At 42.4% G+C, this 20098-nt stretch overlaps 1 protein-coding gene across 1 annotated transcript in view; it reads right to left on the bottom strand.

Moving 5' to 3' along the window:
* The window catches only part of MGC84679 (protein), a 30295-nt gene continuing 10197 nt past the window's right edge, over positions 1 to 20098 (bottom strand). The window contains 1 exon segment of the mRNA NM_001092820.1: positions 1 to 1401. Within this exon segment, the coding sequence (NP_001086289.1) occupies positions 1328 to 1401 (74 nt within the window). The 3' untranslated portion in view covers positions 1 to 1327.

The raw sequence follows: 20098 nt of genomic DNA on the forward strand, positions 1-20098 counted from the left end.
AAACAGCAGTTTTACATTTTATTAATGAGATTCCCAAGCAGAAATCCACAGTAAGTACAGATGTACAGTAAGTGATGATCCCGCCCCCAGTATAAAGCCACGCCTCCTGCCATTTGTCTCCTTCACGATCATCGACCCAACGTCTACTGCAGAATTAATCAGATACGGATTTACCGACGACTTTAATATTGTGCCCCCAGCAGACTAATTAAGGGGATTACATTCATTAAATAACAAAAACCCATTTCATCCACCGCTCAACTGCAAGTAGTTATGTGATGTCACTGAACTACAACTCCCAGCGTCCCACCACCAGCCAACAACTGCAGGGTCCCAATACACAGTCTGTTAGTTTGCTGAATTGTAAATAGATTTGCTATTCGATTAGATATACAAATAATACTGTCACATATTTCCGTGGGCCAGTTTAATAGAGGGGAAGTGGGACTCGGCTTCGCAGCCAATCAGAAAACAGCATGGACCAGTAGAAACAAAGATCTGAAAATCAGTGCTGGATCCAAACTGGTTTGCCATTTCCACAGCTTTGTATTATTTCTGGCAGTAAATAACATTTATACATGGGGCAAAATAAAGCTAGAATGGGTTTAACAGAAGGCCCAAAAATACAAGTACCCCTAATATCCTCAATGTCGCCTCTCAATCCCAGCGACACTTACTAACAGACAAGTGACCGTTTATACACAGGTACGGGATCCATTATTACCAGGAAACCCGTTATCCAGAAAGCTCCAAATTACAGAAAGCCCATCTCCCATAGACTCCATTATAATTAAATACTCTGTTTAAAAACAATTTCCTTTTTCTGTGTAATAATAAAACAGTCACTTGTACTTGATCCCAACTAAGATATAATTAATCCTTATTGGAAGCAAACTCAGCCTATTGGGTTTATTTAATGTTTATTTTCTAGTAGACTTAAGGTATGAAGATCCAAATTACAGAAAGATCCATTATCCGGAAGACCCCAGGTCCCGAGCATCCTGGATAACAGGTCCCATAGCTGTAGCTTCTACTTGATTCCAACTAAGATATAATTAATCCTTATTGGAAGCAAAACCAGCCTATTGGGTTTATTTAATGTTTATATGATTTTCTAGTAGATTTAAATTCTGGATAACGGATCCCATACCTGTATTGCTTTATGGATCTAGTGGAAGTGCAACTGTCAGTAGAAAAGTGTGGGTGGCAGAAAGTGCTGCTGCTGTGGATAAAGATAATGTGGCCTTTCAGCATCAGGTTGGAAAGCTACAGGAAAGGGAAGCAAGATGAATCCCTAAATAAAACAGTAATATAGGTATGGGATCTGTTATACAGAATGCAAGGGACTTGGGGTTTTCCGGATAAAGGATCTTCCGTAAATTAGATCTTCATGCCTTACATCTACTAGAAAATCAAATAAACTCAATAGGCTGGTTTTGCCTCCAATAAGGATTAATTATATCTTAGTTGGGATCAAGTACAAGGTACAGGGTATGAGACCTCTTATCCAGAATACTCAGGACCTGGGGTTTTCCAGATAATGGATCTTTCTGTAATTTGGATCAATCAATCAAGGATTAAGTTACTGTTTTATTATTACACAGATAGTGAATCCAGTTCCAATCTGTAGTGAATAAGCAATGATGAGATTGTTTTGTACCCCACAATGATTGGCTTCAGACACTGCACCAGCCACACCCCCAAAACCCCTGAAACAGCAAAGCCTGCGCTAACGGAGCACTGTGATTGGGACAAACATGGCGGCACAGGGTCCTTAGATTTCCCCAAACTGTAAGATCTTGGGTAGAAGTATGGAGATGAGGAGGAGATTATTGAGGGGCCCAGTGAGGGAAGGAGCATGTGGTTATATGAGAGAAGAACTAAGTAGACTGCACAGAGAGAGGCTCTGGAACAGCAAACTGTCACACTGGGGGCTGCTGTCTCATAATAAGACAATGATGGAGCTGTCTCTGCAGACTGAAGAGAAGTTGCTATTTGTACCAGACTGATGGTGAGACGTGGGATCATCACTTCACTCTCACACTATTTACAGCTCCAATAGTCACAGGCAGCAGGACACTAACACGCAGGGAACACGCTGGGGAGAGAACAGACACATGTTACTGGCATGATCCAACATGGAACACACACACACAATAATACTCACATGTCTAAACTCTATTAGGAAGAGCTGAGAGAGTTGTACCTTTTGTCTGTGTGTGTGTGTGTGTGTGTATATGTATGTATGTATGTATGTATGTATGTATGTGTGTGTGTGTGTGTGTGTATGTATGTATGTTGTGTGTTCTGTATGTTGTGTGTCGTGGTATGTATGTGTGTTTCTGTATGTGTGTACTGACAGTATATAATATGTATGTATATATGTATGTATGTATGTATGTGTATGTTTGTATCTATGAATCTTTATGTATGTGTGTGAATATGTATGTACCGGTATCTATATGTATATGTATGTATGTATGTATGTATGTATGTATGTATGTATGTATGTATGTATGTATGTATGGATGGATGGATGTATGGATGGATGGAAGTATGTGCTAAAGAGGTAGGGGATATAACTAGAGAACAATTATTTACTTACAAAGTTAAAACTGAACAAAAATCCCTGCCATTTGTGAGCCAATATAATAACTATAGCAAAGATATTGAACGTATAGTATATAGATACAGGCCCATATTGCTACAAGATATGTGCTTAAAAATGCCCTTTTTAAACCACCTTTATTCAGCTATATTAAGTAAAAGCCTCTGAGACACCCTGTGTCCATCTGAAGTTGTCCGTATTAAAAAAGGTACCCAGAGATTCCTAGGGAAGCCAAAAATGGGAACCTATCCCTGCCTAAATTGCATTTGTTGTCCATCCATCATTAAAGGAGAAGTGCTACAGCATCCTACACAAGGCACCCCAATAAAATGCAGACATTTCGCCACATGTGATACATGCAATGTTATTTATCTACTGAAATGCCCCTGTGGCAGGGGATATGTAGGACAAACCTCGAGAGCCATTAAAACAGGTATTAAAGAACACAGAGGCAGTATACGGAATTTTAAAAACACTTCCATTGTTGCTGCATTTTAATTCATATTTGATATGTAATAGTAATCAGCTATAAGAGCAATATCGCAGAAAACTGCTTATCCAGAGAAGCGACTGAATTACGGAAAAGGCCGTACTCACCATAGACCATTTTATCCAAAATAAATTTTCTTTTTCTGTGTAAATTGAAAACGGTAGCATGTATTATCCCAATAAAATAATTCAATCCTTATTGGAAGCCATAAATTAACGGCCTATGGGTTATTATGAATACATTTACTAATGGTAGACTTAAATGGTTAGTAAACCTTTTTAAAATAAGTGAATGTAAATCAATTCTGGGGGCCAAGTTTAAGCACTTTCTGTCATTTACATTTTTATTTTTGTTTTTATGCCAAGATATTAAGGGATACATGTACTGTTAATATGAATGAATTTTATTACAACAGCGCCACCTGCTGGTCAGCCACAGACACATCAGTTGCACGACATTTCCATGAAGTAAATCATTATCTCAGTTAAAGTGGATCGTACTTGAGGTAATACAACCACTAACTAATTTTGCTTACAGAGAGAAGCATTTTGGATTAAAAAGCTAGATACACTACAACCAAAATGTTTAAATGACAGCTGGAGTATAAAATGCTTTCTTGAATGACTTTCATTTACATGTGAACATTGATCACATATTTTTTCCTTGCAGATAAAGCTACACTGCTTATGAGCCCATTAAAATTGAACATGGACTAGTGAGTATATTACTGACATAATATGTATTAATGGTGAAGACTATTGGGCATTTATTCCTTCCTATGTGTGTTCTCACTGCATGTAACATCAAGTTCTGTGGTAGGCCCTAGTGTAAGGGCAGTTCCAATATGTTGTATTGTTTATTTTTTCCTTATTTGAATTTTAGATGCACTTATTGGATTTGTGAAATTTACTTTCATACTATGGACTGATACTTGCAGCTACACTATTGGGAATACAATGGACTCGTATGCTGAAAGGTTCACAAAAGGAAAAACTTCGAACTATTTCGACAATGTTTTTTCGTACATCACTTGCATGAAGGGCTACTTCGAAAAACCTTTCGAAGTCTACAAGCTTTTCCGACTTGGGAATTGGCAACGATGTCGAACTGAATCGTGTTCTGGACTATTCGACCATTCGATAGTCGAAGTACTGTCTCTTTAAGAAAAACTTCGACCCCCTAGTTCGGCAGCTAAAAGCTACCGAACTCAATGTTAGCCTATGTGGGAAGGTCCCCATAGCTTGCCTGAGTTTTTTTGAATCGAAGATATTCCTTCGATCGTTGGATTAAAATCCTTCGAATCGTTCGATTCGAAGGATTTAATCGTTCGATCGAACGAATAATCCTTCGATCGTTCGATCGTAGGATTTGCGCTAAATCGTTCGACTTCGATATTCGAAGTCGACCGATTTTAGTTCCTAGTCGAATATCGAGGGTTAATTAACCCTCGATATTCGACTCTTGATGAATCGGCCCCTTTATGTGGAATACATGGAGTCGTATGCTAATTTGCACATTGTTCCACCCAAAGAGGAGGTGACATCACTTCCGTGTACACTATAAATGTTTGCACAATGTTTTTTCATACATAAGACTTTGATGAAGGCCTGAAACATGTCGTGGAAATAAAACACTGTTGCAGCAAGATCTACTTATGGCTTTTTCCTAGTAAACCTTGGATATTTTGCACTTGATGTCTGCACCTGAGGCGGGGGTGTGTACTGGGAATTAAAAGCCTGGTGTGAGCCGCACTAAGTCACCTGCACTGACTTGTATGTATGTATTTATTTGTGTATATGTATATATGTATCTATGTGTGTGTATAAAGGAATACTGACACTATTGGAACAATTTTTATTTCACAGGAGAAAAGCAAGTAGCAACCAGATGTTTAATTCATTGTAACATGGCCTTAGAAATTGGGGAGAGGGGCTGTAGCTTTATGGGTCATGGCCTGGGTGGAGGAAAGTGGCATATAATTCTATCAGACAGATTTGGTCCCCATTCAAAGGGCCAGTTCAAGCGTAGATACACGTGTTTGATGAGCTGATAAAATAAATGTGCCCATGTATTACTAAGTATCACTTTATACACCCTGAGAGTCACTGCTTTACACCAATTAGTGACACCCCAGCTCTTACCAGTGGAATCCGCCAACCGACTCTGTAAACCTGTGACGCACCAAGAATGTGGCGACTGCTTCTGCGACCTTGAAAGGAAAAAAACATACGGCCTGGAATTAGGAACAAACCTAAAAGGCTTCATTTTGCTCTGAGAGTTAAAGTGCTGTGTTGTACCCATAGCAAAAACAACGGGAGCCCAGAAGTTATTAATTAGTAAATCTCACCTTATCGGGGACGTCTTCATGCACAGCGTGTCCGCACTGGGGAAGTACCTGCATCTGAAACTTTCCTGCAGCAAAACAAGAAATTCATTGATGAGCCAACCTCTGTTTATCTCATCAGTTACACAAAATCCATGGACAAATCGTATGGCAGCAATGGGCAAATAATGGTGCTAGTCTTTGTGGGGCTCATTTATAAACACTGGGCAAATGTCTCTCTGCTCCATCTTCTGTCCATTCGTATCCTCTGAGTCTCTACTCCGACACGGAGCCTGAGCACGAGCCTTTCAGAGTTCAGACCTGAAGAGGATACGAATGGACAGAAGATGGAACAGAGACCCCAATGTGCTGCTTCTTGCACTGGGGATTCCCAATAGGAGAGATAATATAGGTAATACACTGTGTGTTGGGAGGGTAAAGGTGACAGATTGAGGGCAGTTGAGGGGCTGTTATATATCGGGAGGGTTAGTTCTCCTTTAAATGAGAATTCAACCCTAAACTTAAAAAAACCCTACCCTACATAGACCCTCCTTCCCCAGCCTAACGGGTAACACTTAGGCTGAGAGAGGAGGGGGGGTCTATGTAGGGTAGGAGGGTAGGGATTTTTAAATTTAGGGTAGAATTCTTCTTAAAGGGGAACTATCGTGAAAATGAAAATTTAATATAAGCTTCCTCATACTGAAGAAGGAAATTTTCTAAATACAATCAATTACTTCACTATCCCCCTCTCTGCATCTGTTTCTCTTCAAATCTTATAGGCGGGGATTCCTTTCCTAGCAGATGTATTAGCGCTCACTCAAATAACTGATTCCAGCACAAACAAAATCTAACAAAATAACTGCCTTTTGCACAAATCCTGCATGTAGAGAGACATGATGTCTGGTGAGTTTAATAGAGTGAGCTCTAATACATCAAAAACATCAGGCAAAAGGAGCCCCCCCTATAAAATATATTGGATCTAACTGTCAGTGAATATCTGACACCCAACTGCTGCATGAAGAGAGAATGAAGAGAAACAGATGCTGAGAGAGGAATAGTGAACATAAACTTGATTCCTTGGAATTGTCCCGCACTAGAGAGACATATTAGCATTTGTGCCAAATTCAACATGGCTGACTGCTTGATTTGACCAGTACAGAATATTTAATTGATTGTATTTCGAAAGTTTTTTATTTTAGTATGATGAAGCTTATATTAAATTTTCATGACAGACGGGCACTTCATTCCCTTCCAATGTGTTTGAGATCTAAATAAAGCACCTATGTTTTAGCACAATTGCTACAAGCGTGTGCCATTCTACTTTTTTCAACTTCATTCCCTTCTCCTGCACCCAAAAAGAGAGATTTTTGTACTTACCGTTAAATCTTTTTCTCTTGTCCTATATTGGGGGACACAGGCACCATGGGGATGAAGATCCTGCAGCAGGAGAATTGGACACTAAGTTGTTAAAGTTGACTTCCTCCTCCTCCTGCTCTGGGTTTCAATCCCCTGTTCCTCCTAACAACCTCAGTTTCGACCGAAGAAGGAGCATAATGACCCAAAACAGAAGAGGAAGTTGGAAACCCCCTTAAAACCGAAAACTTTAGTAAAAATATCGGAAAACATCCACTAAATATGAACTGTAATAAAAGTATTTTATAACTTTAATCAGTAAACAGTGTCAGAAACAGGGAGGAAGGCCTGTGTCCCCCAATATAGGACAAGAGAAAAAGATTTAACGGTAAGTACAAAAATCTCTCTTTTCTTGCCTAATGGGGGGGGGGGGGACACAGGCACCAATGGGGATGTCCCAAAGCAACCCAGAGGCGGGACACTGCGTACCCCAAAAGGCGTTTCAACCAATTACAGTCTGTAACACCTTCCTCCCGAAGCTGGCTTCGGCTGAAGCTAGTGTGTGTAGCCTGTAGAAGCGCGTGAAGGTATGAAGGGACGTCCAGGTGGCCGCTCTGGCAAACTTGTTCCGCCGAAGCTGTGTCGGGACTGCCCAAGACGTGCTGAGAGAGCGGGGTGGAGTTGAGCTCTACCTTGAGTGGAGGTGGCTTCCCCTTCAGGGCATAAGCCCGAGTGATCGTAGTACGGATCACTTAGCGATCGTTCGTCTTGGCGGCCTTGGAACCGCATTTAGGCCCGTAGGAATGATAAAGAGAGCATCAGTCTTCCTAACACTCTTGGTGCGCCTGCAAGTATGAAGTGATAGGCGCGAACAACGTCCAAATTGTGCAGTTTACACTCAATAGGATGCTTGGGATCCGGACATTAAGGAGGGTACAATGATAATCTTGGGTTCAGGTGCAATTCCGAAACTACTTTAGGTAGAAAGTCCGGAGTAGGCCTGAGCACTACCTTGTCCTTGTGTATGATGGTGAATGGTTGCTTGCAGGAAAGCGCCGCCAGTTCCGACACCCTTCTAGCCGATGTGACGGCCAAGAGGAAAACACCTTTTCAGTCAGAGTAGAGAGAGGTAAAGAGTCAATGGGTTCGTAAGGATCCTCCTGAAGAACAGAAGAGAACTAGGTTAAGATCCCAGGGAGGTACAGGATAACGATACGGAGGCACCAACCTCGTTAGCGCCTTGAAGAAAGTTTTGATATGACTCCTGAGTGCTAGTCGCTTCTGGAGCAGGACAGACAGTGCTGAAACTTGAACCTTCAGTGAACTAAACCGCCAGACCTTTCGTTAAGCCTTCCTGCAGGAAAGAGAGGACGTCCGCTTCCTTAGCCTTCTGAGGATCCAACTCTCTGACCTCACACCCACATGATGAATGTCTTCCACACTCTGTGTAGACTTTTGCTGAAACAGGCTTCCGTGCCCGAACCATGGTGGGTTAGGGCCTCGCAGGAGCTCCAGCTCTTTTTGAGAAAACTAGGGCCTCAAGAGCCACGCCGTTTAAAGCCCACTGATGAGAACTCGGTGTGAACGATGGGACCCTGAGTCAGGAGAATCATCCCTCTGAGGCAGATGAAATGGTTCGGCCCAACGCCAGCTGTACCAAGTCTGGCGAACCACGGCTCTCCTTGGCCAGAACGGGTGCCACCAAGAATCGTTTGAGTTCCTTCTCTTTTTTATCTTCTTGATGACCTTTGGTAGCAGCGCCAGGGGTGGAAATGTACGCCAGGAGAATCGCCAAGGGATACAAAGCGGGCTACTCGTAAAGCCAGAGGGATCTAGGCTTCTTGCCACGAACGTTGAACCTTCGATTGCTTCGGGGACGCCATCAGGTCGATGTCTGGCAGTTCCCCATCTTTCCACCAAGAGTTGGAAAAACTTCCTATGAGGCACCCTCCCGTGATCTATCGTTTCCTCCCAATAGTCGCTATCCAATTGTCGACCCCCGGTATGTGGACCGCCGATAGGGCAGGAACGTTTTGTTCCCCCATTCCAGGATGCTGCTTGCTTCCCGAAGGGCCGGCTTCTCGTGCCGCCCCTGATGGTTTAATGCAACGGCTGTTACAGCTTTTCCGCCTCTCGACCACGGAGTAGGGGTAGGTTTTCTAGGGAGTATCGAACGCTCAATTCCAGGAGATTGAGGAAAGTTTTCTCTCTTCTCGATCCCAAAGGCCCTGGACCGCTTTGGTTAACGCCTCCCCCCCCGAGGCTGGCGTCCGTCGTGAGAATTGTCCATGGGAGGGGGGAAACGGTTTTCCGCCTGCGTGCGATGTGGTTGTACCAACCGTCCCAGGGAGAGTTTTACCTTGTGCGGAAAGGACTATTCGGGCGATCGAGATCCCTCCTTTTTTGGAAGTAGAAGATGTTGAAGGGTCGGGTAAAATTGAGCGGTATGGATCGTTGGGAAGGACGCAATCGTCCCGAGGCCATCATGGCCACCCCGCAGGGAGACTGTGGGAGCCGTCGAATGGTCTGAATTCTGTCCTGCAGGGTGTTGGTCTTGTCCCGGGGGAGGGAAGGCTCTCCCCTGCCGGGAGTCCAAGATCAGACCCAAGTTTTTTGCTGTGTCGGATTTAGAATGGATTTGTTTGAAGTTGATCATCCACCCTAAGTTGGTCAGGGTGTGTAGGACCTGGGTAGTGTGGCGTGGCTGCGGATGCTGATGGGCCCTTTACGAGAAGATCGTCCAAATAGGGAACGACCGGTATTCCTTTTGAGTCTCAACCCCTCTAGTGCTCCCCGCCCATGACCTTGGTGAAGGTGCGAGGAGCGATTGAAAAGGACCGAAGGGAAGGGCTACAAATTGCCAGGTGTTGACCCGACCGAAGAATTTTGGAAAAAACTGGTGGTGAGCCGGGTGGATGGGTATGTGGAGGTAGGCTTTCCTTGATGTCTATACTGACATGAATTCGCCGTCTTCCATAGCTGCCAAAACTGACTGGATTACTCCATCTTGAAGTGACATTTTCGAACAAAGGGGTTTGAGGTCTTTGAGGTCTAACACTGGTCGTAGCAGACCCATCTTTTTGGGTACCATGAATAGGTTGGAGTAGTACCCTCTGCCCTTGTCTGAAGTTTGGAACTGGCTGTATGGTCCCGGCCTTGGCAAGGCGTGTAATGACCGAGAGAAACCTGGCTTTGTTTGAGGTCTGAGACTGGGCAGCCTTGAAATGAAGAATCTGTGGGGTGGTCTTTGCGTTAAAGTCTATCAATAGTCCTTGTGAAACCACCTGAAGGACCCAGAGGTCCCGTACATGATTTTGCCACCACCTCCCGAAAGAATTTTGAGTCTGCTCCTAGTGGGATCCTTTCGGGGGTGGGGCACCCCTTCATGCTGAGCTGGACTTGTCCTGGGAGGGCTTAATTGTAGTCTTGTTGGAAGACCAGCTGGGTCTTTGTTTGCCCCGATAGCGTGATCGGAAATTCGAGCTGGATTTATCCGTCTGTGTCTTTGAACGTTGGCCTTGCCTGAAGGGACGAAAAAAAGGGCCGTTCGTTTGAAAGGAGGTCTCTTGGTTCTAGTCTGAGGGAGTAGGGTGCTCTTGCCACCCGTTGCCTGGGATATAATTTTTGTCAAGCTCGGCTCCAAAGAGTAATTTTCCTTGAAAAAAGGCTGACTAGGAGCGTTTGGATGTTAAATCGGGCAGACCACGATTTTAAACCACAAAAACCTCGGGGGCCGCCACAGATTGGGCTGAGGCTTGGGGCCACCATCTTCGCTGGGTCAATTGAGAAAAGGCGCTCCCAAGGACCTTGTCTAGGGCCTCTGGAATGCGGGCCAGGGGTTTTTGGGAAAGCCTGCAAAGTGAGAGTGTAAAAGCCCTGACTAAACTAAAAATCAGAAGTGCTGGCCATTGGAAGGTGGCGACCGGTCGGCTGGTGGTTTGCCCTTAAACCACTAAAACAGCCGAAGCGGCGAAAATTTAGCTTTGCATTGTGAGGCCCAAAAAATGAAATTTTTTAGTATGGGAGCGATTTTAAAAGCTGAGGACTTGGAGGTCCTGGGCTCTTCTGTTTGTCTGCCATGATTTCTCCTTGTAAGGTAAATAAAAGATCTTTTTTTTTTTTTTTTTTTTTTGAGACCAGGGGTCCCCAGTCAAGTGAGGGGTGGGGTGGGAGAAAAAGAGAGGGACTTTCTGGCTTGAAGGGCCTGTGGAGACAGAAAGGTATATGGGTAAGGGACCCTGAACCAAAAGGCCAAGACGCAAAAGACGGGACTTGCCTGACAAGGAAAGGGGAGAGACACCAGGACCCCTGTAAGCTCCGTTCCTGTCCCCTTGTGCTGAAGGGAAGTCCGCCGAGAGTAAGCAGCTGCCTGCAGGGGGGAACAGGTGACCGCTCCCTGTGGGCCGCGTGAATGAAGAGGCGCAGAAAAATGGGCGCTCCCTACGGAAACGCTGGCGGAAGCGGAAGTGCGTTTTCCCAGCATGGAACGCAAGAAGCCGCCGCCAAAGAGAGAGGCGGGAAAACCGTTGGGAGACTGAAAGGGAAGGAACAGGCCAAAACGGAACACTACCCAGGGTAAGAGAAAACCCGGGAAGAGTGTGGCAACGCTAAGGGGGCAACAGTAGATTGAAACAATTAGTTCATACTCAAAGAACACAAAACTGGTCCATGCCCTTTTGTAAATCTCCCTAAGAATTTACAAAATAAAAAATTTATATTAACCCAAAAACATATATCTGTATTTGTAGTATACCTACCAGACACCAGACTAGTGTGGGTGGGGGCGCTGCTGCAGGCCCTCCGAAGACGGGAAGCAGCGCAGGGAGATAGGAGCAAGCCTGCAGGACCTCCGTGGGGCTGGGGAAGGGTGTAGGGGGCAATTTGGTAAAAAGCTGGAGAGGGGCCCCCTTGAAAGGTCAATGGCCCCTAAATGTGGCATGATCGTAACACGTAGTCTTGATCAATTTTCTCCAGCCACAGGTTATATGTGTCTTCTCCCTTTTTTAGGACACTAAACGAAAACTGAGGGTTGTTAGGAGGGAGACAGGGGATGAAACCCAGAGCAGGAGGGGAGGAGTCAACTTTTAACAACCTTAGTGTCCAATCTCCTGCCCGCAGGATCTTCATCCCCATGGTGCCTGTGTCCCCCAATTAGGCAAGAGAAATACCTGTCCCTTCACTTTCATTGGAATTGCCACTTGTAATACACATTACATGCGGTGGTCCCTGGTAATCACCCACATTTTGGAGTAAGTACTCAGAATCAGCACATGTAATGAGTCTCAAACTGGTGGCCTGATGGCATTAGTTGTCTGTAGCCTCCCCCTCTCACCTTGCATCTGTCCTATTGTCAGGTCTTTGTCCAGTCGATCAACCCCTGCAGGATTAAAAAGTGAAAATTCAGTAAGATTCAGACCTGGGCCAGAGCTTTGGCAGCCAAGGTAAGGGTGTAAATTTGTGCCCAACCCCCCCCCCCATGGAACTGCAATAGCATTACGTGCTCTCTGGCAAAGCGAGGGTCAGACAGAGACCGGCTTAAAGGAATTTTGGCATGATGTTCTTATTTCTAAATTACACTGCAAATAATTCACTCTACAATATAAAATGTCATTCCTGAAGTGAATTTAGCTGTAATATTGGTGTGTAGGTGCATCTCAGGTCATTTTGCCTGGTCATGTGCTTTCAGAAAGAGCCAGCACTTTAGGATGGAACTGCTTTCTGGCAGGCTGTTGTTTCTCCTACTCAATGTAACTGAATGTGTCTCAGTGGGACCTGGATTTTACTATTGAGTGTTGTTCTTAGATCTACCAGGCAGCTGTTATCTTGTGTTAAGGTGGCCATACACGGGCCGATAAAAGCTGCCGACAGACCGTGTCGGCAGCTTATTGGCCCGTGTATGGGGCCCCCTGACTGGCTTCACCGATCGAGATCTGGCCGAAAGTCGGCAGACTCGAACGGATGGACAAAATCCGTCGGATGCGCGCATCTATTCGTTGATGCGGTCCCGCGATCGACGCCGTTAGCTCGTTGATCCGCTGGCAGGACCCACGATCGGATCAGCCCGATATTGCCCACTTCAAGGTGGGCATATCGGAGGGAGACCCGCTCGTTTGGCGACATCGCTAAACGAGCGGATCTCTCCATGTATGGCCACCTTTAGGGAGCTGCTATCTGGTTACCTTCCCATTGTTCTGCTGATAAGGAACGGGTATGATATCACTGCAACTTGCAGTACAGCAGCAAAGAGTGACTGAAGTTTAAGCACAAGTCACATGACTGGGGGCACCTGGGAAACTGACAATATGTCTAGCCCCATGTCAGATTTCAAAATTAAATATAAAAAAATGGCCATCCATCGTGCAGCGCTCGATTCCTCCTCCCTGGTCATCTCCTATAGAAGCCAGGGAGGAGAAATTGAGCGCTGCGTGATGGATCGCCGTTTCTGAAGAAGAGCGCAAGAGGAGAATCAGTCAGCTCTTTCTTAATAAAGACTTAGCGAATATAAAGTTAAATGTGTCTTGGCGTTTTTTTTTTCTTCGTTATTTACAAACAAATGTTTTTTAAAAAAAAAAATTTATGTTACTGGTCCTTTAATGGGGTTATTGGGGATCACTATTGTGCACTGCTCACCTGCTAGCAACAGCTGCTTGGGAATCTGACAGCTGAGGAAAAGGTTGGAGAGGCCTTTAAACCATCCCTCCCAGTATTTCTCTGTTTTTGAGAGCTCAATCCTCCAGGTGTACGGCCGCTCTTTCTTGGTCTTTGGAATAAAAGAGGGAGATGTTAAAAAGAATGAAGAACCAACACAAAGTCACAAGTAGAAACCCTTAAGTCAATGACCAATGAAGAAATCTGTCTTAAAATCTCTTTCTTTGTGTGTTAACCAACTGAGAATTCCCAGCCAATCAAACAGCAGCTTACTTCTGTGTCATCCTCCTTCTTCCTCTTGTTGATGGACTGGCCACCGTTTTCCTCCTCCTCGTCCTCCTCTTCTTCTTCAATGATACCTTCTACTACAGCTTTGGGCCCCTCAGGAGTTGTTGCCTCTTCACACCTTAAGAGTGGATAGTTGGCGCTCAGAAATTACCTTTTATTTCAAATACAAGTGTATTACATTATCAGTAGTGATAATCCCACCCCTGCCCAGATAATTGGCCGCGCAAATCAACCCGCCAGCCCTATTCAATTCGGCGCAAATGCTAAAATATCTCTTTAGTGGGGGACAATGTCAGGGAATGCAGGTCTAACGGCAGTAGATTCTACAAAGAGAATTGTGCCCCATTGCTGTCTCCATAATAGTTTTTAAAGGGGAAATATAGCAAAAATGAAAATGTAATATAAGCTTCATTACACTGAAATAAGAAACTGGGGATGCACCGAATTAACTAATTTGGATTCGGCCATCCCCTGAATCCTTCGCAAAAGATTTGGCCGAATACCGAACCAAATCCTAATTTGTTTATGCAAATTAGGGGTGGACAGGGGAAGACATTTTTTACTACGTTGCTTTGTGACAAAAAGTCACGAGATCTCCCTCCCCCTAATTTGCATATGCAAATTAGGATTCGGATTCCGTTTGGCTAGGCAGAAGGATTCGGCCCAATCCTGTCGAAAAAGGCCGAATCCTGAACCGAATCCTGGATTCGGTGCATCCCTATAAGAACGTAATTAAATATTCTTCAACAAGTTTATGTTCACTATTCCTCTCTCAGCATCTGTTTTTCTTTCATTCTCTCTTCATGCAGCAGTTGGGTGTCAGATAATCATTGACAGTTAGATCCAATATATCTTATAGGGGGGGCTCCTTTCCTAGCAGATGAATTAGAGCTCACTCAAAAAATTGATTCCAGCACAAACAAAATCTAACAAAATAACTGCCTTTTGCACAAATTCTGCATGTAGAGAGACATGATGTCTGGTCAGTTTAATAGAGTGAGCTCTAATACATCTTCTAGGCAAAAGGAGCCCCCCCTATAAGATATATTGGATCTAACTGTCAATGAATATCTGACACCCAACTGCTGCATGAAGACAGAATGAAGAGAAACAGATGCTAAGAGAGGAATAGTGAAGATAAACTTGATTATTTCAGAAACAGTACAGAATATTTAATTGATTGTATTTAGAAAACTTATTATTTCAGTATGCTGAAGTTTATATTAAATTTTCATTTTCGTTATAGTTCCCCTTTAAACAAGGGGAGTGAATCTCAGTTCCCCAAGCTGTTGTGAACTATACTCCCAGCATCCTCAGCCATTCCTCCGCACATCTTCTTTACATTGATCAGTCCTGATATGCTACAGACACTTTCTTTTCATTATACATCCCTCACACGCAGAAAGATCAATCCATGGGGAGCATTGGAGTTTCCATCTTGTACCCCAGCATTTGGGGAAAAAAAACTTTACCCTCCAGAATTATATTTGGGGCCATCCTTGCACTGCTGGGGGCTCCATTTCTCTAACTCTGCCTGTTGGAAATACCCTCTTGAACTCAATACATAATATACATTTTTTGTAGAAATAGTATTTACTTACTGTTTGATCTGACCGCCCATTGAAACTCGGGCAGACTCCAGGTTTCTGATTTGGCCACTTTTTACACTAAAAGAAGAAAACGGGAGTTAAAAACCAGCAAGAATATGTTTCCCAGCCACAGTGTTTTGCTCTGACAAAATAAGTGCCTCTAGGGCTTCCTTACTTGTGTGTTATATGTTTAGTCCCAGGCATATTTGTTTTGGTTTTTGGTTCAATTAATACAGAGGAAATGATTTGCTGCAAGTAAAATAACAATTGCTGAGCACAAGGTGCGGTTGTGGATAGCGGGACCCCAGAAGTTTGGAACCCGGTGGGCCCCCAATGGTCCAGTCCGACCCTGGACCTTTCGACTGCTAGGGGGGGTATGGAATTCCTAGTGCAACACTAACTGATATGCAACTTCAATATATATTCATGAAAAATGTAATTTTCCTACGATGTAGGTGGCCCTGAAATCATTTTCAACAGTTAATTGTAGTTAAGCCACTGGCAAGAAATCTGTGCTTATCCGTTATACGGAAACCCATTATCCAGAAAGCTCCAAATTACAAAAAGGCCAACTCCCATAGACTCTATTTTATCCAAATTTTTAAAAATGATTTCCTTTTTCTGTGTAATAATAAAAAAGTAGCCTGTACTTGATCCCAACTAAGATATAATTAATCCTTATTGGAAGCAAAACCAGAATATTGGGTTTATTTCATGTTTATATGATTTTCTAGTAGACTTAGAGGGGTGGTTCACTACAACTAATTCTAAGAAACTTTTCACTTTTACTTTTCACTTTTAAATGATTTGCCTTTTTCTCCTGACTCTTTCCAGCTTTCAAATGGGGGTCACTGACCCTCATCTAAAAACAAATGCTCTGTAAGTCTACACATTTACCGTTATTGCTACTTTTAATTATTCGTCTTTCTATTCAGATCCTCGCCTACTCATATTTCAGTCTCTTATTCAAATTAATGCATGGTTGCTAGGGTAAATTGGACCCTAGCAACCAGATTGCTGAACTAGCAGACTGGCGAACTGCAAAATAAAAAGCTAAATATCTCAAAAAATTAAAAAAATTGCAAATTGTCTCATAAGATCACACTCTACATCATACTAAAGGTTAACTCAAAGGTGAATATAAGGTATCAAGATCCAAATTACGTAAAGATCTGTTATACGGAAGACCTCAGGTCCCGAGCATTCTGGATAACAGATCCCATACTTATAATAATAATAATAATGATAAAGAACTGACCTCCATTCTATAGCATTCTCCAAAGATTTGAATGTTTTTGGACGGCTTCTTAAAAAGTTCTGCATACTGTTGAGTGCGTCCATGGCGGTGCCTTCATATAGTGGAAAAACAATAGTATTAGACCTGTTTATCTTTTTTTTTTTGTAACTTAAAAGTTTTTTAAAAGTATTGATTTTTCCAGAAAAGAAAAATAAGACATGCCATGCTTGAATTACATTGAGACCTGTTTTATCTTTTTTTTTTTAAATTTATTGATTGTGTTTGCTGTTTATCTTAATCAGCCACTTTTCATTCTTTATAAAGACATTGCATTTAATTTACTTATTTGCTATTTGTATTTGAAAAGTTCAGTGGTTGTGTAGCTGAACCTTCCACTCTCACAGCTAAATCACAGTCACCTCCAGGCTGCAGCACTATCAATATAATGTACCTACAAGTGTATAATGTTGCATGTGGTTGCTGGGGTCTGCGACTCAGTTTCCAATATAAATACACAAGGCTGCCATTATTTATATGGCAAATGCACACATTTAGCATATAACTATGTAAACTGAATAGGTGTTTATATAAATTTATATGCCAGAATAATTTTGTGTAACAAAACATAAAAAAACTAAAAATAGCAGAGTATGTGACTTTGTAAATCACTTCCTTGTTTGTGATTTAATTCATATTTGATATGTAATAGGATCAGGTATAGGATCCATATCCAGAAAACTGTTATCCAGAAAGCGCCGAATTACGGAAAGGCCGTCTCCCATAGACTCCATTTTATCCAAAAATGATTTCCTTTTTCTGTGTAATAATAAAACAGTCGCTTGTACTTCATCCCAACTAAGATATAATTAATCCTTATTGGAAGCAAAACCAGCCTATTGGGTTTATTTAATACATTTCTAGTAGACTTAAAGGTTAAGTAAACCTTTTAAATAAGTGAATGTAAAACTGATGAGGGGGCTAGTTTAAGCACTTTTGTCATTTACATTAATTATTTTGTTTTTATTCCAAGATATTAAGGGATACATGTACTGTTAATATGAATGAATTTAGTTACAACAGCGCCACCTGCTGGTCATTTTCCCACCAGTCTGACCAACAAGTAGTCAAGGAATAAAGTAGATGTATCCTTTAATATCTTGGAATAAAAACAAAATAAATATACATTGCAAATGTGCTTAGAATAGAACTCTCATTAATTTTATGTTTACTTATCCTTTAAGGTATAAAGATCCAAATAATGTAAAGATCCCTGGAAAACCCCAGGTCCCAAGCATTCTGGATAATAGGTCCCATACTTGTACAAACAAATAAGAAAAAGTATTGTTGAGCCAATCATGTGAGGTTTTACTGTACCTTCAACAACATCAATCACACACAGGCCCAATAAGCTTGGCACCAGGTTTGCAGCCGCAGTATGAACTGCTATAGCTCCGCCCATACTGTGACCGATAAGCATGATGGGAGGAGGCAAGTCTCCATATAAGGCTTCCACAACATTCCCAATGTCCCTGTGAATGGAGAAGTAGATTACTCACCTAAAACACATCTGAAAGGCTGAGATATTGGATGGAGATGGAACACATTATCAATACATTTGGCTCAGCCTATTCCTCTATTTAAAGGGGAACTATCTTGAAAATGAAAATGTAATATTAGCTTCAGCATACTGAAATAAGAAACTTTCTAAATACAATCAAAAAAATACAATATAAATAATCTAAATACAATCTAAAAAATCTGTACCATTTCCTAAATAATAGTTTATCTTCTTTCAGCATCTGTTTCTCTTCATTCTCTCTTCATGCAGCAGTTGGGTGTCAGATAATCACTGACAGTTAGATCCAATATATCTTATAGGGGGGCTCCTTTTGCCTGGAAGATGTATTAGAGCTCACTCTATTAAACTCACCAGACATCATGTCTCTCTACATGCAGGATTTGTTTTTAATTGATTATATTTAAAACGTTTCTTATTTCAGTATGATGAAGCTTATATTAAATTTTAATTTTCACAATAGTTCCCCTTGAACAATTGTACCAATCCCTAGGGACACAGTGTATGACTTTATTCAGTGTATATTGTATGCGTGAGCTCTATTTATGGCTCAGCAGCAGTTGCAGATTATTTTTGGTATTTTTGGCCTACTAGGGTATATTTATACAGATAAAAACTGTTCCACATTTATCTACAGAGAATGGGCTCGATGGAACGCTTTTATTTAGCCCTGAGAACTATAGGCCTCTAATGTGCAAAAACAACCCAGGGGAGCCACAGCCATGCACAGTAGAGCCCTGGGAGTTCCATAGGAGACGGGGAGTTGGGAAAGTAACAGCTGAGTGTGAGGAGTCGGAATTAAAGAGATGTTCTCAGTTCGATACAAATGGTTCAGCAGCTGTACCAAATAGGGAAGCACTGAATCCAGGATTTGGTTCGGTCTTTTTCAGCAGGTTTCAGATTCAGCCGAATCCTTGCCGAATTCTTGTGCCTGGCCGAACTGAATCCTAATTTGCATATTTAAATTAGTGGCGGGAAGGGAAATTACATGACTTTTGGTCACAAAACAAGGAAGTATAATATTTTTTTCCCACTTTTTCCTTTCCCATCTCTAATTTTCATAGGCTGAAGTTCATACCCAGATTGCAGAATGCTTAGTAGCTATCTCTTCCTGGATGAACCAATGTCACCTCAAGCCCAAGAATGAGCTCATGGTCTTTCCACCCAAACCGAGCCCTTCTCTTCCTTTCACCATTACTATTGATGGGGGTCATCTTTGACCAGTCCCCCTCCTTCTCTAATCATATTAATAATAAACCTGTCGTTTCTTCCTCCGCAATATAGCCAAGATATGCCCATTTCTTTCACAAAATACAGCCAAAACACAAATCCATGCCCTTATCTTATCCCGTTTAGACTATTGCAATCTCCTCCTAACTGGTCTTCCTGACTCCCATCTCTCTCCCCCTCCAATCAATCGTAAACTCTGCTACCAGGATCCTTCTGCTCTCTCCTAAAGGGAACCTGCTCAACCCCAACTAAAATCCTTAGCGTGGCTGCGTGTTAAGCAAAGGATAACATATAAACTCCTTCTACTAACATTCAAAGCCCTTCACTCCTCTGCTCCTCACTACATTTCTTCTCTTGTCTCACTATACGTTCCTGTTGTCTTCACCTCTCGTCTCGAACCCTTCTATCTTGCTGCTCCTTACCTCTGGAATTCCATCCCTGAATTCCTCCGTAAGGAATCCTCTTTCAATCGCTTCAAGAAAATACTAAGAGCCTACCTTTTGGAGCACTAAAACATTAGCCTAATCCTTTGCCTACTGCTTATGATTGACCTTGTGCACTTTTTTATCTCCAATTTGTACCTGTATGTTAGCCTCCCATCCCCTTAGACTGTAAGCTCTACGGGGCAGGGACCTCCTTCCCACCATGTCTCTTACCACATAACTCTTTGTCCTGATATGATTCTGTATATATTTATTATGTGATTTGTCTTCCCTGTATATGCTTTTATTTATATATTGTACTTGTATGCACATT

The sequence above is a fragment of the Xenopus laevis genome, chromosome 2L, assembly GCF_017654675.1.
Source record: "Xenopus laevis strain J_2021 chromosome 2L, Xenopus_laevis_v10.1, whole genome shotgun sequence".
NCBI classification, from domain to species: Eukaryota; Metazoa; Chordata; class Amphibia; order Anura; family Pipidae; genus Xenopus; species Xenopus laevis.